Consider the following 24,209-nt stretch of genomic DNA (forward strand, 5'->3'; position numbering starts at 1 on the left):
TCGTGTTCATCTTTTAAGGGGTGTTATTTCACATCTAATTGGGAATGAATTTAATCAGCATATACATATATGGCCATTACTGTGTCCAACAATCAGGGTTCAAGCTACTCTCATCTCCCACATTCCTTGTTTTTTTTCTATCCAATATTCTGTATGCTTGCTACTATTCCTTTCCTGCTTGGCTGGGAAACAATAAACATTTTCATTCTGACTCAGCACATAAGAATAAAGAGTAGAAGATAAAGTAAATGGATGCATACATGGAACTAAGTCTGCAAATAGCAAGAAGGAAAATGGGCAAATTGGATAGGAAAGTGAGAACAGAAAAAAAAAATAAGGAAGTAAGGAAAATAATTGAATGTCTATGTGCAAAGATAGCAAGATGAAGACGGAATAGATCTTTGATATCTGTTTCAATGGCCTGTTTTTGTAGACAAAAATAAGCAAATGAAGCACTGAGTAAAAGAGTACCTTAAATCTGAGTTGGTCCTGCTCATTTTTAGACTTTCATGAATTTTAGCTCCAAAGTGTATCACTATTTGCATTTCTGGCTTCAGCTAGAAAGATTAGTTGCCACCACAGATGTCTTAAGATTAGATGGCTATAGTGTCTTAATATACTCCAGAAAACCAATTGACATTTTCTTAACCAACCCTATGTGCTTAATATTGTATCACTTTTCAATATCCTAACTGGGTATGTTTGATTCTCTGGGTTCTTTTCAATGCAAAATACACTTACCTTTTTGGAGATTCACAGTAGCATTACTTTTGTCAGATAAATGCAAAGCAGCCTCATCCAAGATTATCCTACAGCCAAAAAACCCTAAATTGTGTATTTGGTATACAATTAAATGATGCATTTAACAACTTGACTAAAGAATACAAATGCGATCATCTTCTTAACTTCGCATTGTTATTGAATTTGTTCTGGTAAGGCAGTTTAACTACAATTAGGAATAGATTTTCAAAGTGAAAACAAAACTGACATGCAATGTTCATTGAATCGCAACTGGGAAGATCACAAAAAACTACATACAAGCATTAAAGTCTTTGGTTGTCAGGAAAAAGTGAAAAACTACAAGAAGAATTAACTTTTAAATATGAGTTACGGTAGAGGAAAAAAATATGGGATTGTTCAAATACCAATTTAAGTTTTATTGGAGTCAAAGCTTCCTTAAAACTACATATTTATGTCTTCGAACTATAATCCTATAGGCCAGAAATCAAGGGAAGGACAACATGTAGGGAATTTTTTTTAAGTTTAAATTGTTGTTGAAAATCTTACAAATATATCAAAACAAGAATATATGCATACCACGTTTTGTCCTATTTCGTCTCAATGTCAATTCCAAATTCATGTTTTATAAACAGAAGTGGGTGATTCAACATTAACAATTATAGATTTACAATGGATTTTTGTTACTTATGAAAAATTCAAACATTAATTTCATGAAAAGTTCATCTTCATCCTCATATATGTTTTTTTTATATTTTCATAACACCTAAAATAAAATATAAAGGTAAAAACGAGGCTGTTGGCCTTTTAAGTGTTACCTGAGAGTAGAAGATGATTTATCCAGTGCCATGCTACTTGAAATGCTAAATGTTTCAACAATAAGAAGACATCTAGTTGGTAAAAATAAAGGCCTGCAGGAAAAAAAAAAAGAAAAAATCCCACCAATATTGTTATTTTCAAAAGTTTGGACCAAAGTATTTATGAGATTTAAGATTGACAACAATCTTCTCATTTAACTTACTTGTAATTCAGAGCACAACTCCAGAGATGGACGTGAAATGTTGTAACGGAGGCTGGAGGATTATATCCCAATACAGGTTCATCAGAAATATTCAAAAAATACAAAATCTACAATTACAAAAGCATAAAAGTAGACCCATTGGTTTCCAATTATCCATAATTTAAGGCCACTTCACAACATATATTAAAAAGTGAAATATTAGACCCAGTATTAGCTTGCATAGTTTTACTATCCTGCTGCAGCTTTGGTCATTCAAATTTTGTTCCTTACTATGCTACAGCAAAACCTTTGAGTGTAGGTTTCTAGGAGACACCCAGGCCTCAGGGATGGGGGGAAACTAGAATATGCTTTGAGGAGCATTCGGATCTCTGCTAAACTGTTATTGGATAGAATCTTTCATTTGAGCTTATAAGAACTTACTGAGGTTGTGGAGCAGTTTTTAAAATACATTTTAATACTAATAAAGAAGTGAGAAAATGGGGATGGTGAAAAATAGCTGCAATATTAAAATTGTTGCAATGCTTTTAAGATATATTTTTATAAATTTTTATTTTACGCCATATTACAAGTAGTTCTCAACATATGCTCATGACTGGGACTGGAATCTCAACTGCTCAGTAAAGTGTTGGTTAAGCAAGATGTCACTTGACAAGTTTGCTCAACTACCGCAATCCTAGTTGTGGTTGTTAAGTGAAGTCATAGGATGTTAAGCAGATACAGTCCCAAGGAGCAATGAAATATCTCAGATGAGTGGGGGCGGCCCTGAGAGTCCCAGTGGAGGCAGTGCACAAGTTCCGGAATGAAGTGCTGCACTTGGTGGCAGCAATGTTGATGCAGAGGCTTGTAGGCCTTCAACCGTCTCTGCCATTTGCCTCTGCTCCCAGGCCGTGACTTTAGCCCTAGCCCCATTGCTGCCACTGAGAAATGCTGCCCGATACCCCACACCCACCTATTTCCTTTGTGACTTAGGCTAGGTGCCCTGCAGCATTTGGCTGTAATGCTGGGGCTAAGCTCAAAACAAGAGACCCAGGGCCATTAGTAGTCTCAGCCAGTTGTCATTCCCCCAGGCCTCATCTTCACCTCTAAGCACTGCTGCTGCCACTGACAAATGTTGTGAACTTTTCTTTAAGGTGTACAAGCCTGAGGGAAAGTGTGATTGCCCTGGCTGCCTAATCCCCGCTCCTCTGAGCTGCCTTATATCACTCACCTTCATCTATTTTTCTCCTCCTGCCAAAAGGCCTGGGCAACATATCTGAGACAGCTCGTGCTCGTGCCAGACCTTCTTTCCACAAGCCACTATGCATCATTCTGCAAGCCTTGTGCAGTTTGGAGAATGAAGCTATGGAAACATCGCAAGTCTCTCTGATCCAGAGTTGAAAATCTTCCCTGTCAAAATCCAAGCAGGATTTTTAGCACTGAGTGGAGATATAAGTTTCTCTGATCCAAAACTAAAACTCCTCAGCGGCTAAAAATCCTGCTTGGATTTCAGCATGGACCTTTTTCGTCAGCCCTCTGAAACTAGAGGGACTCCTCTTAGCAGGGGACATAGGCATTTGACTTCCTGGGCATTTGATTTCCTGGGGAAGTTGGCAGGGATGATTGCAAATGGTGATCTCATAATCGTGGGGCACTTGGCAACTAGCTGTAAGTGCAAAAGTGTAGCAAGGGTCACAATCGTGACTATTGGGGTGCTGCAATGGCCATCACTTCAGGTGATAAATCCTCTTGTTCAGCATCTTTGTAATTTTGAATGGTCGCTGAACGAATGGTTGTAAGACAAGGATGACCATAAAAATGATGCTATTGTTCAGGATGTAGACTTTCTTTCAAGTAAGTTATGTCATTCTCTCAGCCAACTTTTTCTTTAGCAATATATGCTCTACACTCTATGGAGTATATTTAAGTTGTCATTAGGCATTTTTATCTAATTAAGGATTTTTCTGTTAATATCTGAGAATCTCTATAATGTTTCTCAGTGGTTCATTTGGCCATGAGGCCATTAGACTGAGTGATGAATAATTGAAAACAAAAAAACAATTAGCATAATGATATACCTGTTCATGCCAGCTTAAACCAGAAGGAAGTACTCTATGCTGCAGAGTGGCACCTCTTAACCCAACTGCAACTAAAAACTCCTAGAAAACAAAAGTATATCTAGTTAGTGTAACGGTTTGAAATGTTTAGAATTAAATGAACATCATAACCTATCCTTCCTTTGACACTAACAATGTTACTAACATAACAAGAACTATGTAAACAGTATGATAAGTTACTCTTTGACTGGAAATTCAAAGACTTTATAGTGCAGTGATGGAGTGGTGCCATCCAGAATTGTTGGACTAAAGGTCCAAGTAGCCCTATCAAGCAGGGTCAAATGTATAGAATTATGGGTTCAAATTCCTACCTAACTCTATTTACCCGCCACTTTCCTGTAATTCAATCTTACCCAATGGATTTACTGTGAGGAGAAAATGGGGTGGCGGAGGGGTGTGTGTGATATTTCTATATGCTATCCTAAGCTCTCATAGAAAAAACAAAACATAAATGTATTGATATACAACCAAATAAGTTAATTCTAAATACAAACCTTTGTATTTGTTTCTGATTTATTTGACTGTATTTTAACGGCAACTGACAACATACTTAAACATTCTGCTCCTACACCATCCGAAAAAGCTGTGTTAGGACCTTCTTCTTCAGAAAAATAAATAGTAGGTTCTAGCCAATGTGGATATGTTGCACTTGGCAGTTTTATTTCAGATAGAGACACAGTCTCTTCTACCACTCCTGTAAAAAGGATGATTTGCTTATTACTTGAAGAATGAAAACACACATTCTATCTTTCAGAATAAATGAAGATAGACAAAGTCTGGTAATATTCATAATGACTATGTGAATGCTTTGTATTACTTGAAGAATGAAAACACACATTCTATCTTTCAGAATAAATGAAGATAGACAAAGTCTGGTAATATTCATAATGACTATGTGAATGCTTTGTATTCAAAAACAAAAGGTGCTTGGGAACACAAATGTGGCATTTGTCTGCAGCATTTTTTAAAAGCACACCTTTTCTTAGTAACAATATATGCTTCTTGGAATCATGAAGTTGCTATGCAATTCCAGGAAGACACATTTAGTTTATGGACTTGCACATTGAGGCTTCAACTGCATGCCAAACAACCTTTTTGTCTTTGCTTTAAAGTATTGCACAATCCATTTTCTATTATATATAATTTTTTTAAAAAATCTACAATATATTTATTTTTTTACTTTTGTGCATGGACATGCATGCCAGAATACACTTCTATCAGGAAAACGGATAAAATGATTCAATGATTCAAATGGAACTAAAACTGAGGAATTCATTCCTATTACTTTCACATAGCAAGCTGCATATATTTTAAAAGTATAGTACTATTTAATCTTAGTGTTTATTTAGATTGGGTAATGCTTCGGAAGTGTTTGAAAAAAGTTGTATGGAACAAGCAGGAGTATGTATGCAGGATCTCTCTGGCATTTCTATATATGATATGCACACCGGTTAAAATGCAGTATTGCAGGTAACCTCTGCCCACAGCCAGGAGTTTGATCCTGACCAGTTCAAGGTTGACTCAGTCTTCCATTCTTCTAAGACTGGTCAAATGAGGATCCAGATTGTTGGGACAATATGCAGACATTTTTAAACTACTCAGAGAGTGCTATAAAGCACTATGGAGCAGTCTGTAAGTCTGCTATTACTATTCCAAAGCACCTCTTATAATCAAATCCAAAGTATTATACTATCTATTTTTGATATAATTATTCCAAATTATTTCCATCCTTCGCTGTATACATAGCTTTATAAACCACTAAAATTCTAATTAAATGTAAACTATTTATATCAAAAAATGAGTTGTGAGATCAGGCAGCATACAAATGGGGATGGATGAATAAATACATCAACTATTGACCTTTTAATTTTTGTCCTATAATTAAAGTCATGCTATATTCTTAAATTTTTTAGATTTTTAGATTTAGATTTTATTAATATTTATAGGCCGCCCTTTTCTCTGAGGGGACTCAGGGCGGCTTACAATTCATGGGAGGGGAAGTGCAAGACAAAACATAAGACAATACGTGAGTAAAAAAAATAAAACAATAAAACACAACTTTCATTCAGCATTCGGGTGGGGCGGATTAGAATCTTTATCCCCAGGCCTGACGGGATAGCCAGATCTTGAGGGCTGTGCGGAAGGTCTGGATGGTGGTGAGGGTGCGAATCTCCACGGGGAGATCGTTCCAAAGGGTCGGAGCTGCTACTGAGAAGGCTCTCCTCCGCGTAGTCGCCAGTTGGCACTGACTGGCGGATGGAACTCGGAGGAGGCCTAATCTGTGCAATTTAATCGGTCGAAGGGAGGTAATCGGCAGGAGGCGGTCTCTCAAGTAAAACTAGGAGCTGGGAGTTAAAAAATTAGAGCTAGGAGTTAAAAACTCCTAGCTCTAATTTTCTGAATGAAGTGTAATTAAATATAATTCTATTTTTAGCAATACAGTACAAACTGAATCTTTTAATACTATCAAAAATGTTTCATTTGCATTTCCCCCTAAAATTATTGTACTTTTTATGATTTTCACTAACCTATCTTATCAAAAAGCTGAACACAAATTCATTATATAAACTAATATTTCAATTTCATACCTTGATGATATAAGTTGAGACTATTAGAATGGAGACATATATAATGTTTGTCTTCAAAACCTTCATACTTCGTTACACAAAATAAAGAACCGTTACAAAATTCAAACCAAAATTCTCCATGTTTGTCTTCAAATACTCTTCCATCATCCTGCTACAGAAATAATGAAAAGGGTATATATTAACATCATTTGCTGGTTGAATCTTTGTTTTAGAATGACTATTCATAAGATTATGCTGCTTAATACACAAAGATAAAGACATCCTTGATCTGATACTGACACCTAGTGCTCTGTCTATAATATGCAGCTTTCTTAACAATATTATTGAAACGGTCTCTGCTACCTTCTGAAGACCTTTCTTCTTTTCAATCGACTGTGTTTCCCCGAAAATAAGACAGGGTCTTATTTTCCTTTGATCCACGAAATAAGCACTTGGCCTTATTTTCAGGGAGGTCTTATTATTTTTGAGATGCAGGAGGCAGTGAGCGTGGTCACCTCATGGCTGCTGCTGTGTTGCCATATATTCAAGGAGGGCTTATTTTCGGGGGACGGCTTATTTTAGTGCATGCGTTCAAAAACCTGATTGGGTTTATTATCCAGGGAGGTCTTATTTTCAGGGAAACAGGTTAGTCAATTGCCCTGGCCTTCCCAGGTGCTCCCTTAACAGCAGTACTAACAGCTAGTTTTCTTTTTGTTTTGTTTTTTAAAAGGAAAAATGTCAGCATACCAAAATAATGTTTTACACATAAAATCCCACTAGTCATTCCTACTTAGGTATCTCACCTTAATATCTGTGAATATTGACAATAATCCATGGTTTATATTTAAAAGAAGTGAAAGAAAATTCTGTGTGCTTCTGTTTTGCAATTCGTTTTTTTTCCTTCTCCGGGAACAATAATTGGAATCAAGAGTGGAGAAATATTGTAATGTTTCCTCCTCAGATCCACTCTCATCATCTATAAAATCAATTAAATATTTAATTAGTGAAACTAATCAAAATAACTGGTTAACTATATATTTAGGTGGACAATATACCTAGGTCAAGAATATTTATGTACAGATTTTCTCAGTGTTAATTCTTAAAGTCTTTTAAATAGATTACAGTAAATACGTACACTTTTTTTGTTTAACATAATAACACTGGATATATATTTTATGCAATACATTACCATAATGAATAGTAGACTTGAACTGGCTAAAACTGTCTTTACTAAACGTGTTGATCAGCTGGCTAGCGACTGAAATCCCAACACCGTATGAAATATTCTCAAATGTTTCTACTGGAGAGGGAGCTGTGGGTTCCCATAATAGAAGATCATTGCTAATCCTAGAAAGAAAGAAAAACTTTGATATTATTAAAGTGAATGGGAATCACAACAAATCTATGTTACGGAAAAATATTTTTAAAATGATTATCAATATGAAAATCAGTAATATATACTAACAGAGGAGTTAGTATAGAGAAACAGAAACACCTGTACATCAGATAAATATAGGTTGATAATTTCCTTCTCTTACTTGCTATGTTTTTCAAATGTATTTGGAAGAAACACTAAGATAAGACAAAAAGGGTGATTGTCTTGCAACTCAACATGTGAATGTGTACTGTTAATCCTCAACCTATGATCATAATTGAGCCCCAAATTTATGCTGGTAAGTGAGACATTTGTTAAGTGAGTTTTGCTCCATTTTACGATCTTACCACATTTGTTAAATGAATTATTTCAGTTGTTAAATTAGTAACACTGTTGTTAAATGAACCTAGATTTCCCATTGACTTTGCTTGTAACAAGGTCGCAAAAGGTGATCACATGATTTCAGGACACTGCAATGGTCAGAAATATGAACCAGCTGCAAGCATCTGAATTTTGATCACATGACCCTGGGACTGCTGCAATTATTGTAAATGTGAAAAATGGTTATGTCACTTTTTTCAGTGCTGTTATAACTTTAAATGGTCAATAAATGAACTGTTATAAGTCAAGGACTACCAGTAATATACCGTATTTTTCGGAGTATAAGACCCACCAGAGTATAAGACGCACCAAAATTTTGAAGAGGCAAATTTAAAAAAAAAAAGTTTTTTGCACTCTGCAGACCTCCCAAAAACGGCCCATTTTTTTGAGAAAATGGGTCCATTTTTTTCAAAAAAAGAGAGGCATGAATAGCCTTTAAGAATAGCCTTGTAGAGTGCTCGGGGGGGGGGAGCAGAAAAGACCATTTTTTTGCAAAAAGGGCTCGTTTTTTTGTCAAAAAAAAATTACATGGATAGCCTTTAGGAGGCTTATAGAGTGCTCCTGGGGGCTGGGGGGGGGCAAAATTGAACAAAAACAGCCCAGTTTTCACTCATTTCTGCCCTCCCCAGCCCCCAGGAACTCTCTGAAAGCCTCCTACAGGTTCTGCATGGCATTTTGGTGAAGGGGGTGTGGTTTTTGGAGGCAAAAAAATGCTGTATTCAGTGTATAAAACGCACCCAGATTTTCAGCCTCTTTTTTGAGGGAAAAAGATGTGTCTTATAAATATGGTACTTCTTTAGAAATAGCAGAGATATGCACAAACATATGAATAGGGTTCAAATATTTGCCAGAAATCAGGAATCAATTTATTGGCTGGTGCTGCAAAACACCTTAAGCTTTTTCTTTGAAAAACTAAGTATCCTGGACTCCCATCTAATTGCTGAAAATCTCTCTCAGCGTGCTGAAAAATTCTGAGGATCATGTGGAAGATGTCATAATGGGAAGAAAGGAGGAAGAAATGGGGAGGAGGAAATGGGGAAATAATGGGGAGAAAGGGGAAGAAAGTTACCTTTCCAGGTTATTTCAAAATGTCTCTGATGTATTCCAAAGACCTTTAATTTTATTCTTACCTATTGTAAAGTTTCTCATAAAAACTCTTGTTTGGTAATGTTAAATAAACATTTGGCAACATGAGTTCTAGCACATAATGGGAATTGCTGATTGCTTTATCTTGAAACTCAGTCATTTCCACTGCATCTCCTGGCATCACCATCTAGAAATGAAACAAATGGAGAAAATAAAACAGAGACAGAAATAATAAAACCAGAAGTACAAACAGAAAAGCAAGCTCTAGTATCAATTTTAGCATATCCTCTTTCCAGAATAAATTGGGCATGTTTTCAAATAAAACTTAAATTTAATTCAATTTTAAAATTAAAATGGTTAAAATATTTATCCCAATTCTGTTGTTTCTTCAACTGAGGCCAATCAATTAATGTGAGATATGAGATGATAAGAGCTACAAAATATTCTGAACCTAGATTTTTTGAATTTTAAGTAGTACTTTGTCTAATGTTGTCAATCAAATTTGATATTTAATCAAAGAACAGACACCTTAGAGACATGTACACAGTGGTGAAATTCAAATAATTTAACACTTGGTTCTCTGCACTAATAATTTCTTCCAACAACCAGTTCACCAAACTGCTCAGAAAGTTAACAACCGGTTCTCCTGAAGTGGTACGATCTGGCTGAATCCCACCACTGCATGTACATATACCAATTAAAACTAAAAAGTTTTGTAAGCAAATAATTTTGTTTTGCAGAGGAGTTCTAAATCTAGGGACTTGCTAAAGTATCTGAAGTGTAATATTTTAAATGACCACCACTGTCTTACATTCCTAAGTATATAATACAGTTCATAATTAAACTTTTTACAGATCTGTCTTAGGGAAATAGTTTGTAATCATGCTAATTAATCACCCTAAATTGAACTTTCATGTTAGCTAAACAGCTCACGATAATTAATCAATGGAAAGGCCCAGTACACTAATGAGTACAAGCAATTTCTCAAAAGCATGCTTACTGGGCACAGTAATACTGTTTATTAGATTTTCCACCTCACAATATATATCTAGATAGGAATGAAACCCCTTTCTAGTTAAGAAGAACTGTTGGGTGCTTAGGAAGATTAATTCTATGTGTGGAAGGGTATGGCTTATTACATCCTGTGTACAGCAGGTAGTATCAGCTGATCCATCTTCAAATAATTTGAGCTGAGGAACATTTAAAAAACACTGGCCTACATAAAACCTTTCTACTAAGCAAAAAAGATTTATGGCAACATGATCGTCTCCTGTAAACTCTTAGAGCAGCTCTTTCAAAAGTAAAACTAAACACAGATTACCTCCGTGCATAATTATTTCTTATGTAATATTAAAAAGCATAAAGCCAGTTGGGCATCTTTGAGCTAATCACTTTTAGCCCTAGAGAACCCACGTCCCAAAAATATTTTTTTTAAAAAAAATATGTACGGAGTGGGAGTGTATTGTATTATAGTGGTTCTTCTGTCTTCCTTGGCTGGTTCTAGGTGTTGTTAGAGGGACAGAGGGTCAATTCCAAAAACTTTGTGAAATATCTCAAGGCTCTATACTTTTAGTCCACATGCTGCTTGTCTACATGAAGCTCCTAGGGGAGGTTGCCAATCAAAATGAGGTAAGATATCATCAGTATGGTGATAATACTCAGTTGAATATATTTATCTCTGGCCAATTAATCAATGATGTTGTGCCTAGAGGATGTTGGGAGTTTGGATGAGGAAGAACCGAAGTTTAATCCTAGCAAGTCCGAGTGGCTGTGGAGTCTTAGACTACCTGGATCTAGGGATCTTCCACTTTTGGTCCTAAGTAGAGTTACAATGTCCCATATGCAATCTGGGGATTATTCTCAGCTCACAACTCATCTCAATGACTAAGAAGAGATCTGGCTAAGAAGGCTTTTCTACAAGTTCAGTTTGTACATCAGTTATGTCCATTCCTGAACCAAGAAATCCTTCTTACAACCACAATGGCTCTCTTACTTTGCAGGTGAGCTACTGTAATAAGCTCTACATGAGGCTACCTTTGAAAATCACCAAGAGATGAACCTCGGCCAGAATGCTGCAGCACAGTGGTGTACAATCATCACAGTTTGTGCTGCAGCATTCTGGGACAGTTATGCCTATATAACACCCCTGTTCTGTGAGTTGCACTAATTATTATTAACTTCTGGGTACAATTCAAGATTGTGATTATTTTTAAAATCCTGTAATACATAAAGCCTAATTACTGTATTTTTGCAGTAACCCTTTTCCCTCAAAAAAGAGGCTGAAAATTTGGGTGCGTCTTATACAGTGAATATAGCATTTTTTGCCTCCTGAAACCCCGCCCCCTTCACCAAAATGGCTGTGCATCGCCTCTAGGAAGCTTTTAGAGCTCCTAGGGGCTGGGAAGGGCAAAAATGAGCAAAAGACAGTCTGTTTTTTGCTCAATTTTACTCCCCCCAGACTCCAGGAGCACTCTACAGGCTATCACAGTTTGTGCTGCAGCATAGCCTAAAGGCTATCCATGCCCTTTTTTTTAATGAAAAATGGCCGTTTTTGCAGAAAACGGGCCATTTTTTGCTACTCCCCTTCCACCCCCCCCCAGAGCACACTGCAAGCTCCCTAAAGGCTATTCATGCCTTTTGGAGGGGGGGAAACGGGCCCATTTTCACAAAAAACGGGGCATTTTTGAGAGGTTTGCAGAGTGCAAAGCCCCCCCCCCCTTTCAAAACCCTGCTGCGGGTTATACTCCGGTGCGTCTTATACTCTGAAAAATACAGTATTTGAGGAATTGTCTACCCTTCAGTAATGTCTGCCTGTCCTGTATGAGCCAACAGAATCAGCTTGCTTAGGGTACCTTCAATTAAACAGTATAATCTAGTTGGATCCAGGAAATGAGTCTTCTCTGTTGCTGTACCTGTCCTCTGGAATAGCATACCCCTGGAAATCCACAAAGCCCTCACTCTACTCTCCTTTAAACGAACCTTAAAAACCTGGCTATTCCTCCAAGCTTTATGTCATCAGTGCTCAGGCTGCTTTAAGACAGGTAGGATGACTGTTTTTCTTCCTATCTGCTTCCTCAAGCTATTGCCGTATTTTTCTTATATTTTATTGTTTTATATTTTTGACTGTAAAGCCATCCATAGTTAGAGTTAGACTTAGAATAGCTTTATTATCACTTTGAATGTACACTAACTGGCATACATTAAAATGTAATTTTGTTGCATACAGCTCTCAAAGGGTCTCCACCTCCAATATACATTACCTAAACATGATGAAACGAACATACATACATACATACAAAAACATGCATATACACACATATATTATATGCCAAGGAGAAACAACACAGTCTATTTTGGATGTATACGTGTACATGACGAGAAACCAATCAAGCTGAGTACAGCTGTTCTGTAGGCTAGAAATGTTATGAATGAAAGGACAAATACTGTGTTTTGCAGTATTTTACTATCAACAACTTCAAGATAGGATTGTAAATTAAGTAGCACAGAATTAATTCTAAGTTCAGGCTGTGCTTACTTGGCATTATTCTTTTTGTTAGTTTCATTAGTTATGCTACTACATTTTGAGATGATACAAATACGCTTTAAAAAACACACCATGTAAATTCCCAAAATCATGTAAATGATCTCTAAGTATGAATCTTCATCCTACCTCTTCATTCTCAAACATTACTCTACGAGAGGAAAAGGGAGATGGTTCTGGTCTTCTAAGATCGCATAGCTCCTTCAGGGATTGACATCCTCCTTCTTCTTCCTCATGAAAATGACCATCAATTTCCTCCTCTTCCTCTGGAGCCATTCTTTCCAAAATGGAGTGTACAGCAAGTGGGTTTATTTTCAGTACAATCCTGTTTTCCAAACAAACAAATTAACACAGCAAATTCCCGAGAAAGTTAAATGAATTATATTGTTATGAAAGGTAAGCAGGAAACATCATACATCCTTTTCACTCCTTTTTCTATAGCACCCCTTTTCATCTTGTATTGTCAAGTGTTCTCATTTCACTTTTTACGTTTCATGTATTTTTAATATCTTTATAAGCCCACAACATGATGTGCTAAATTGTAAAGTGTCTCAATCATATTTTTATCCTTGATGCTTTAAATCAGAGTTCTCTAATTTTTCTAGGTTGGCAGTCCGGAGTGGGGGGGGCGCAGATGCCTTTACGTGTGCATGTGTGCGACACTTGGATCAACAGTAGTACCTGTGTCACACTCATAGAGATAGTAGCGGAAGTGAGGTCGTGCGCACGGACACACTGGCCAGTCTATCGGTCAGGTGACCAACGGACCATAGCGTGGTAGTGGGCCGTGGCCCACAGGTTGGGGACCCTTATTTTAAATGATTATAACATATATATCTTAGAGCAATTATGATGGATTGGATGATGGGACAAATCTGGAAAAGGCTTAGCAGGGTCAGATCTTGTTAGTAATTGGATAGGAGGCCACCAGAAAATAATGTAAATTAAAGTAGGAAATGTAAATATATTCTAGCAGAAACAATGGCAAATCACTTGCATTATTGCCAAGAGAGCCATCTAGTTAGAGAGAGCCATAGAAACATAGAATTCCATCCTTGACTTGAGAAACGTTTAATCTGGGGCTATGGTAAAGCAACTCAACAACAATAGGGTATACATCCAATTTATAAATATAAATTAAAAAATACAATATCCAACTGTTAGAATCACATTCAACTGTTTTTGCAAATTTGTCAGAGTATAATTAATTTGGTTTTAATAATACAGCTTTTGGGTAGGTAAACCCAAGATTTAGAAAGGGAATAATTGTTAACAGGCATTGTGTGACAGTGTATCAATATTTTAAGAATGCAGGAAGAAGATGAAATATCTTGCTTTACCGTGGCCAGTCAAAATTGTCTGATGAAACCATTTCTCCAAGAACACCACTGGAAACTTTAAAAAACTGTGTAGCAGATTGATCTTTGTTCTCTTCAAATGATCCTGCGACAAAAACCGAGAAAATAATTAGTACATATGTTCCTATGAATACTAGTGAAGCAATAACAAATCATATAGCAAACTTAGTAGAATTGTTTTTGTCTTTATATTCGTCAGAAACAAGAAAATAGTTTTTTGTAACCATGATTCTCAATTGCAGAAAAAAGTAGCTATCCTGTAAGTTGCAGACTATGTCTTCTTAAGACAGAGGTGGGGTAACTATTACCCCTTTATGACTTCTGGAATTCAACATTTTTTTGGAATACTGGGAGTTGAAGTCCACAAGTCATAAAAGAGCCAAATTTCCCTACCCCTGTCTCGTGATAACAAAAACATAACGGCTTTATGTAAAGTTATAATTAATTATTTTCACTTACATGCCAAATATATAACATTATTTCCCTAGTATATAGGCTATTAATAGTAAATTAGGCTATTAAATAGGCTATTGTTCTCTGATCACATGTACTTCATGGCAGCAACTATTATAAACTATTATTCTTTATCTTACCAGTTAGTTCTTTAAAAGTGAGCTCTATCTGAATTTCCTCTGAAGATGGTCCTCCAATAAATTCTGTTTTAAGTTCTGTGTCTGAGAATTCTAATTGAAGAATTTCCTTCTGAAGTGATTTTTTAAACCATGGTCCTCGTTCTGGATCTGATCGTAGGTCAGGTATTGGGAAGCGAACTGAAAGCTTCAGGGCTGGTGCAGTCACTTGAACTGATACTTTGCAATTAGTGGGAGTACGTGAATCATCCAGAAAAACTTCAGCAAATGCCTTGTGCTAAAACAGTGCATAATAATAAAAAATTTAAAGCATGGGAAGGGGGAAATTTAATTGAAATATAAATACCACTACCACTACTACCACTACAAATTATTGTTTGTATTTATGTATTTAAATATTTTATATAGCCGCCCATCTTATATTAAACTCTAGAAGGCTCCCAACCAAGAAATATCTTCAGGTCTTCTCATATGTAAAAATCACTACACTAAAAGACCTTTTAAGGCTGATGTTTTTCATAATGCCTGGCTTTCCTCTCGGGGATTTAATCAGAAGGATTTGCAATTCTGTCTGATATTATTGCCTTGGTGAAATTTTTGTATTAGTTTTTACTCTGTTTTGTATCTTACCACAATTTGTTTTTGTTTTCTGTCTTTTTATTGTGCACTGGTCTGAGTTATCTAGGAGACAGTTACAGTATATGACCAATAAGTAAAGAAATTAATTATAAGCAAAAATGTCAGTACATCACATTTCCAACAAACCAAATGTTTCCATAAATAATCAAAATGTAACATGTACACAAGTAAAGCAGAATGATTTTCTACTTACCAGGCTAATATGTTTGTTGTAAGAAGTGTACATGTGGGATGCCATAGTTTCCACTGTGGTTAGCTTTTGTGGTTGAAGCAATGAATTTAGTCTGTCTACGATGCTAATATCCAATTCACAGAATGCTGGACTCAGCTTGATTTGTAAATCTGCTTTCTGGGGAACAGAACTCAGCCTCCCCTGGCTACCCTGTTAATAAAACAATACAGACCTATTACAAATGTAAAATACAATTTCTACACAATTGCATAAATTTATATTTATATATTTGAAAACTCAGATATTTTTTTATCAACTTTACCTGAGGCCCTTTGTTGTCCAAGTGCTTGTAATGAAGTTGAAGGCATGAGGGGGAATGTAACTTGTTTTCTTGCTTTTCAGAGTTAAACTTAAGGAGCTTTAAAAGAAAGACAACAAAATTGGTAATAATTCTAATTAAGACACAGCTTAGAAAAAACAAAACCCGGTCTACCATTTTGTAATGGGTTTCCACATGCCCACTGTGAAATCCCTCACTCTTATTCTTCTTTCAGCCTCAGCCTTCTAAAACACTAGAGGAGGTGAAGACATGGAGTGATGAAACAGGAAATAAATCTGTCTTTGGGTAGTTACCACTCTATCAGCAGATTATCAGAATGACAAAGCTCAAAATATTGGGGAGGGGGGGAGAAGAATGTTATTGTTCACTTCATTTCATTACCAAGCAACCCAGTGTTCATATTTTCCTTGCTTTTTTAGGTTATCTAGAGCAATCTAATAGATTTTAGATCCCTAAGATTATTATTATTATTATTTTGCTTTTTGCAATATCCTTAGAGATTGGAGAAAATACAGCCCCAAGAGTTTTAGAGGGAAAATATAGTTAAGCATTTTGGACTGTTTTCGGATTTCTGGATTATAAAAGCCCTGGCTGGCATGGATTTCTATAGTGGATGAGTCTATACACCTTTTAAAATGCCATACTGTAACTGAAATACAATATTTCAGTTTGTTTTACTTATATGTTAAAGGTAGAAAAAATTCTGAATTGATTATCTTGATCTGATTTTTTTTACATCTCAAAAACCTGGCATTTTTTTTAACATGGGTGTGTAGACTTTTTATATTATATTACAATCTTAATTTTCCCCACTGGAAAAGAATGATGTCTGCCTGGAGCAACTTTTTTCTAAATAGGTATTTCCAATCTAAACATCTAGCTAAAATAAGTCAATTGTCATAAAGCAATCATGTTTACACATTTACCCAATGAATGCAATTTATGTAGAAGTAAAAGTATAAGTACAATTTTATACTTTTCTTGGTGTATTCCAACTACTAATACTAACAGCCTACATATAATTTACCTCTGTATAGTGAGGAATATGGGAATGGGAGTCTGTAGAAAATAGGCATTCCAGAAGTTCCATCTGTCCAATAGATAAGTCTGTATTCAAACAATGAGAAGATGATCTTTGTCGCTGCTCATAGGACACTTTGAGGCCTGAACCTATAAATCTAGCATGAGAAATAAGAGAACAAACTATTAATCAACAAACACACATGTAATTGCCCTTTACTGATTGTTATAAAGTTGTGAAAATACATAATTTTAACTGCCAAAATAAAACTAACTTTTTCAAATATGAAACAGTATCTGAAATACAAGAAAAAGTAATCCACTCCAAGTGCTATCTGCCATTAAAGAGAAAAATTGGTCAAGATTTTTTTTTAAATAATAATAATGGCAAACCCTGCTGTATAGTCCAGGTTTATGAGCATCCCAAACATATCCAACTGCCAACTGTGTGACCAAGAATGTTGGAACTTCTTGCAAATAGAGGAAATGGAATAATTTGGCCTGTTTGAGCTAGTGGTTAAGGCGCCAGGTTAGAAAGCGGGAGACCATGAGTTCAAGTCCTGTCTGAGGCATGAAAGCTGGGTGACGTTGTGCCAGTCTCTCTCAGCCCAACCTACCTCACAAGATTGTTGTTGTAGGGAAAACAGGAAGAGGAAGGATGGATATGTTCACTGCCTTGAATTATTTATAAAAAAATAATAAAGGCTGGATACAAATGAACAAACAAAAACATTTTTTTTAAAAAAATACTCCTGTACAATTTGTCTCCATACTTTAAAATCATCACTTTAAACAGGTTCTATCATAATATGTTTCGTATCAAAATCAAATTCAACTATGTTCAACGATGAGGCCCCATATTATGGAATAAATTACTGTGGGTTTGAAGCAACCACTTTCTTACTACATTCAGGAGGGAATCAAAATGTACTGTATTTCTATTCACAGGATTCTCTTTTATGTTTGAAAGCTGTTACGCTTTAATGTCAATTTATATCTTAACTGAACAATAAATTAATATTAATCTATCATCATTCATATAGACTGCTGGGCTCTGGTTGTTACACTACTAGATAAACAAGAAAAAAATGTACCGAAGATGGTCATGTGAACAAGCCTTTGCAAATACTTTTCGGAGCAACAAAAAATCTTCTGTGGGAATCTGAGCTGGATCAACTTTTTCTATGTGGGTAAAAAAATCCTGTGCCATTGATGTTAGCGGGCTAATGCTTAGTGAAGTTTCAGGTGGTGGTAAAGGATCAATATGGAGCACGGACACCGAGAAAGCACCCACTACTAGTCTAAAAAGAAGTTCAGGTTTTGACTCATCCACTGAAATAGATCTGGATGGAAGAGCTGGAATGAAATAAAAATTATTCTCTTAAAAATAATCTTCAATAGTGTGTTTTCACAATTTAACACTACTTTTAATTACTATAACATCAGCATTAAGTATTAAATTAGCAATAGCAATAGCAATAGCAGTTAGACTTATATACCGCTTCAGAGAGCTTTCAGCCCTCTCTAAGTGGTTTACAGAGTCAGCATATTGCCCCCAACAACAATCCTGGTCCTCATTTTACCCACCTCGGAAGGATGGAAGGCTGAGTCAACCCTGAGCCGGTGAGATTTGAACAGGCGAACTGCAGAACTGCAGTCAGCTGAAGTAGTCTGCAGTGTTGCATTTAACCACTGCGCCACCTCGGCTCTTATACAATTGCTACAACTGCAATATATTATTACTATATTAATGTATTATTGATCAAATAATATATACAGAAGCTAGATATCTCCTTATCTATGTAGTTGAGGCATATTTGAAATGCTGCTTAGATAAAAAAGTAGCATTTGTATTGATTACATTTTTACTACATTATATATTTAATATACTTACTTTCCTAATTAAACAGAATTTCTGATATGGCTCAATACTCTACATAAATAATAAGGTCTCTTGATACCTTATTTGTGCATATCAATAATAAAAATACACTCAAACAATATTTTTTTAAAAAGCATATGGTGTAACATATTCAAATTCACACTTAGCAATATATTATATGGCAGTAACAGTTACATTCTTGCATTTTTAACATTCTTACAGTTATGAAAAAACAGCTATCCACATTTTCTGAAGCAATCACCAGATAAAATTAATAGGAGTTCATATATAAAAAGCCAAATAAAATATTCAGCTTGAACTTTTTGAAATACCCCCAAATCAGCAGTTACTTTGGATCCAATACTAACTATTCAAATAAAGGTAGTCCTCATTCATATAGAGAACATTCAAGGTTATAATGGCACTGAAAAAAGTTACTTGTGACCACTGCAGCATTCCCATGGTCATGTGATTAAAATTCAGATGCTTAGCATATGAATTTACATATTTATGACGGTTGCAGTATCTCTGGAGTCATGTGTTTACCTTTACAACCTTCTGACAAGCAAAGTCATTGGGGAAGCCACATTCAGTTAACAACAGTGGCAAAAAAAGTCATAAAATAGGCAATACTCACTTAACAACTGTCTTGCTTAGCAACAGAAATGCTGGACTAAATTGTGGTTGTTAAGTCGAGGACTACCAGTATCATTAATATATCTACCAGGTAAAGAAATAGATTGCTGTGACACCTTACACTGTAAATATTTGAAATCTTGATTGAGATTTCAAACCAGGAGACTAACAATAACAACAAAGAAGAGCAGGTGATAATAAGATTGACTTCTAGTTTAAACTGCAGTTTTAAACATAGTATCCTAACATAACTTTATTTTTAAACTAAAACTATATGTAACAATATACATGGTGTTATTCACAGCACTAAAAGAAAGAAAAAGGCACCATGTTGAAAAATATGCTATGTTGGTTTTGAATAATGAGGTATACTACTCCCCAGTTTTCACTTACAAGTCCTTCGTAGTGGAACTGAATGATCAGTGTTAGGTGTAAATGATGCACTTCTTAACTGTGGAAGTTCCTGCTTGTTTTGATCAAATTCTCCCCATGTTGACTGCTATTAGAATAAGAACATAAATGTTATTATTCTTCCATTATATAACTTTTCAGCACTCTAAGTTTATTATTAAAAGTAAATGATAGAAATGTTCCCCACCCTCTCAACGGTTGCAAACAACAATACAACCAAATGTAATGTAATGCCTGTGTTGTGGGTTGGGACTGTCAACACAAGTCATGAACTCAAGAGTTGCTTCTCCACGCCTTGGGAGAGTAATTGAATTTCATTATGGACAAAAGTATTCCCTATTCAAAAAAGTATTAATATAGACAAATATCAATAGTCTCCAACCATTTTTTTTAGGTATGATTGCTGAGAAGGTGGTTTGACTACACTTATGGAGAGCCCTGGATGAAATGTATTATTTGGACACTTTCCAATCATGACCCAAGCCTGGGTATGCACTTAAGACTGTAGTAATTACTTTTGCTGATGATTATTGCAGGATCTGGATATAAGGACTACAACCATCATGGTTCCATTCTGTCCAACATTTGATGACCTTTGATAACATTATTCTGGACTGAAAAAGCTGGAAGGTGGGTACTCTTTTCTTCACTGGTTTTCATTCATGAGTGGGATTTCCAGATATGGTGGACAAAGAGAAGTCAAGCCCTCAGCCACTCTGTTATGGTCCTTGGAGGGCTTACTCTCTTCCCCACTACTTCTGAACTCTACACAAAGCCATAGGAACTAGCCATCAGTACAATGTGAAGTATAAAAATATGCTGATGATACCCAATTAAGTATGTCTACCCAGCGCTGATGAGGAAATAGGATGACGGTCCTGATTACTGCTGAAAGTTGTTGGATGCTAAATGGCAGAGCTGGTTTAAACTGAATCCTACCAAGACAGTAGCTGTGAACTGAGAAGCTAATTTAGTCAAAGATGGAGCTATTGCAATTTGAACTCATGACTCTTGTTTTTACAGATGGTGCAATATAACTGGAAGTACCTATGCACAGTTACTTGTTGTGTGCCTATTGCAGTCTTTCCTAGATCACTTATTACCAATTATTAATGCTCTTGCCACCTCACATCTTGATTATAATTATGCGATTAAGTGCAGCTGCTCTTGAATGCCATCCAAAAGTTTCAGCTGCAAATATACCATAATCTCCTAGTTATGATCATATCAAGGTTCACCAATGTAATACCACTAGTATGGGAGTTGTAATGGCTGCCAGATAGCTTTGGGGTGCAATTCAAGGTGCTGATTTATATATTTAAAGCTCTAACAGGCTCAGGCACTGTATATATGTGACCACATTGTCCAAAGTGATTTTGACTGTCCAGTAAGATCCAGGAGAAAAAGTTTGTTGTGAGCCCCCTCACTAGTGGAATGCCAGCTTCAAGGACCTGGGCTTAAGTCTTCTCAGCAATAGCTCCCCTCCTTTAGAAAGTATGCCCCCAGATATCATCTTATTGGTGGATTTTTTTGTTTTGTTTTTTGGACAACTATAAAAAACATGACTCTTCAAAAGGGATCTGGAGAGAAGTAAAATTATACTATATGTGAACAGTGACCCACAATTTTCATTGTTTTTAACTGTACTATTTGTTTTGAATCAGTATACAAATATCATAACAGATTCAGTGCAGAGGTGATATTCAGCAGTTTATGACCAGTTCTGGAGAACTGGTAGCGGAAATTTTGAGTAGTTCCAAGAACTAGTAAATACCACCTCTGATTGGCCTCACCCCATCTATTCTCTGCCTCCAGAATCCCAGCTGATCGGGAGGGAATGGGGATTTTTCAGTAACTTTCCCTGGAGTGGGGAGGGAATGGAGATTTTTACAGTATACTTTCCTTGCCAAACCCACCAAGCCATGCCAGACCCACCAAGCCATGCCCACAGAAGCGGTAGTAAAACTTTTTGAATCCCATCACTGATTCAGTGTCTCCAGAAATATAACAGCATACAAGATGTGGTAACACAAACAAACAAATATTTTCGGAAACAAATGAGCTGATGCAGGATGAGTATTAGCTTGTCCACAATTCATGCATTTTAGCTCCAAAGCCTTTCAGGCCATTACAGACTTTACTATTTACAAATATATATTAAAAACCCAGACAATTAACCAGCACAAAACATGTTGCAATAAGTGGTTACGGACCCACAGAAGGCAGGATCAATACTTGGGTAGAAAATGTGATTGTATGCTGGAGGCCTGCATGTTTTTGGCCATGGTTATCACTAAATTTAGCTTAGTATGGTCTATAAACACAATCACCCCCAAACATACAAAGTTCCTTTACTCAGATGCAAACAGTTAAATATTACATACCACTGCAGCACCAAGTGGAGATCCTGCTGGGGTAGCAGTATATGTACTAGTTAAAGAAAGATCTAAATCCATAGTTGGTGGTTCTCCAAGAGGTGGCAACGAAGAAAGACTGTGAGACATCTCCATGTCAGCCATTGAGAAAAAAACTTCTTCTTCTAAAAGAAAAGAGTAAATATCATTTGTAACATTCAATATAAAAAGATCAATCACAATTTAAGGAAAAGCACAAAGCTGTCGGTCTCAAAAACAGCATTATGACAGAGTTTATGCAATAACTTATATGAAAGAGAACCACAATTTAGAAAAGAAGCACAAACATTGAATAATACATTATGTCACACACAGAGAAATAAGAAAACAATATATATTTACTGTGTATTGAGTCATATATATTTCTCTAAAAGCCACTACATAACTTAAGATTATCTGGAATTTCTTCTACACCAACTTCCCCACTCTCAATTTCTCAGTCTATCATGGTAATTGAGAAGTATATTATCTAATGCATAAAAATAAACTATACATATTCAACACTGGTTAACTATTAATAATACATCAACAAAATTCACTAGCTTCTTATCAATTTTTTACAAGTGAAATAATGTGCAAGTAACAAAATAGGCATCATAATCCAAATATCACAACTTATATAGTTGCATCATATGTTGGAATGCAAATGTTTTAAAGGTGGAATTTGAATATTATATATGCTTGTTATTACTTTTGTCTCATCGTTTCTTGCTATGTCACAAGAGTGACGTTGGGATTGCTGTTAAGACAGTAAAAATGTACCATATTCAAAATTAAATCTAATATTTAAGTGTTTAGCTTACTTTAAGTCTTTTTGTTTCACTCTGAGAAGTTCGAAATAGATGTTATATTTAACATTATTCAATGACTTTAAAATGTATGAACTGATGATACTCAGGCTTTTACTCAAAAATACTTCCATTTGAGTGGTGTTGTTTTGCTGACGGTACAAGGGTTGTATTGTGGATATTTAATGAGTTTCTAATGCAAGCTGTCAACCCTTATGGATTGTAGTGGAGTAGAAATGAAGAAAATAAATAATGTTGAATTTCTTACAAATATTCTTCAGTCGCTGATTCATGCTAAACTATTATGTGGCTTGTTTGGTTTTGGCTAAATGCAATGTTTAATTCCATAAGCTCAAATCAACAAATCATGATTTAAAAGTTGTAAGTTAGTGTTATGTGCAAACCCATATAAATAGCAATATGCCCCCATACTATGAAGCTTGGGTTGTTTGCTCACCACGACTTGAAGGAGTTCTACCTGCCCCAGCTTCATAAAAACTCAGATCAGACTGTGCGCCTACTGGCAAAGTTTCTTTTCTCAAGTAACGATTGAGCTCCATCTGAATCCGATACTCATCTTCCTGCTGCATTGGCCGATTTTTTCTGTCTTTATTAGATAATTCTATTCTGCCAGGATTCTCTGCAAACAAAAAATAGAAAAATATGGTATCTAATTCCAAAGTCCCATGAAAGACAATTTTCCCCACCTTAGCTTCAAAGCCTATATTTGAAATAATTCTGTCTCACTGTTCCAGTGATGGCATATCAGCCATGCTTCCCCATTAAAAGCTGTACACTTCCTGTAACTACATTAAAAAGTTGCCTAGCAGATATTTAAAGCTGTGCAAACATGCAAAACTCAGACTGCTCCCCTTATTTCAATGACATTAAACAACAACGTACCTGGTCTGGCAATAGCTGCAAACATATCCAATAAAAGATGTACCTGTCTGGGTGACAGGAACAGGTGTATGGAATCTATCTGTCCATCTACGTCCAACTTTAAAAAAAAGATTTAATACATTTGATAAGAACCAGTTTTCTCAGTTATCAATCTTGCCATTGAACAAAAACAGAACTTTCACCTCTGATTTTAATCCTTTATCTTATGAAATATACTGTGGATTGTCTGTGAAATATAATGATTTATTGGAATC

The 24,209-nt window shown here is 35.8% G+C and overlaps 1 protein-coding gene across 1 annotated transcript in view; it reads right to left on the bottom strand.

The window, feature by feature from the left end:
• Nucleotides 1-24,209, bottom strand: part of ATG2B (autophagy related 2B) — a 56,076-nt gene that overhangs the window by 16,885 nt on the left and 14,982 nt on the right. Inside the window, exons 7-26 of the mRNA XM_032233839.1 lie at nt 23,956-24,052; nt 23,510-23,692; nt 22,235-22,389; nt 19,833-19,938; nt 18,016-18,277; nt 16,929-17,079; nt 15,884-15,979; nt 15,583-15,771; nt 14,754-15,027; nt 14,143-14,245; nt 12,932-13,127; nt 9,306-9,448; nt 7,609-7,766; nt 7,223-7,395; nt 6,441-6,591; nt 4,347-4,546; nt 3,814-3,894; nt 1,760-1,866; nt 1,557-1,649; nt 742-809 (exon numbers count right to left, since the gene is read on the bottom strand). Of these exons, the coding sequence (XP_032089730.1) occupies nt 742-809; nt 1,557-1,649; nt 1,760-1,866; nt 3,814-3,894; nt 4,347-4,546; nt 6,441-6,591; nt 7,223-7,395; nt 7,609-7,766; nt 9,306-9,448; nt 12,932-13,127; nt 14,143-14,245; nt 14,754-15,027; nt 15,583-15,771; nt 15,884-15,979; nt 16,929-17,079; nt 18,016-18,277; nt 19,833-19,938; nt 22,235-22,389; nt 23,510-23,692; nt 23,956-24,052 (2,986 nt within the window). The remainder of the gene's footprint in view (nt 1-741; nt 810-1,556; nt 1,650-1,759; nt 1,867-3,813; nt 3,895-4,346; nt 4,547-6,440; nt 6,592-7,222; nt 7,396-7,608; nt 7,767-9,305; nt 9,449-12,931; nt 13,128-14,142; nt 14,246-14,753; nt 15,028-15,582; nt 15,772-15,883; nt 15,980-16,928; nt 17,080-18,015; nt 18,278-19,832; nt 19,939-22,234; nt 22,390-23,509; nt 23,693-23,955; nt 24,053-24,209) is intronic.

This window comes from Thamnophis elegans, chromosome 1 (genome assembly GCF_009769535.1).
Source record: "Thamnophis elegans isolate rThaEle1 chromosome 1, rThaEle1.pri, whole genome shotgun sequence".
Classification (NCBI taxonomy): Eukaryota; Metazoa; Chordata; class Lepidosauria; order Squamata; family Colubridae; genus Thamnophis; species Thamnophis elegans.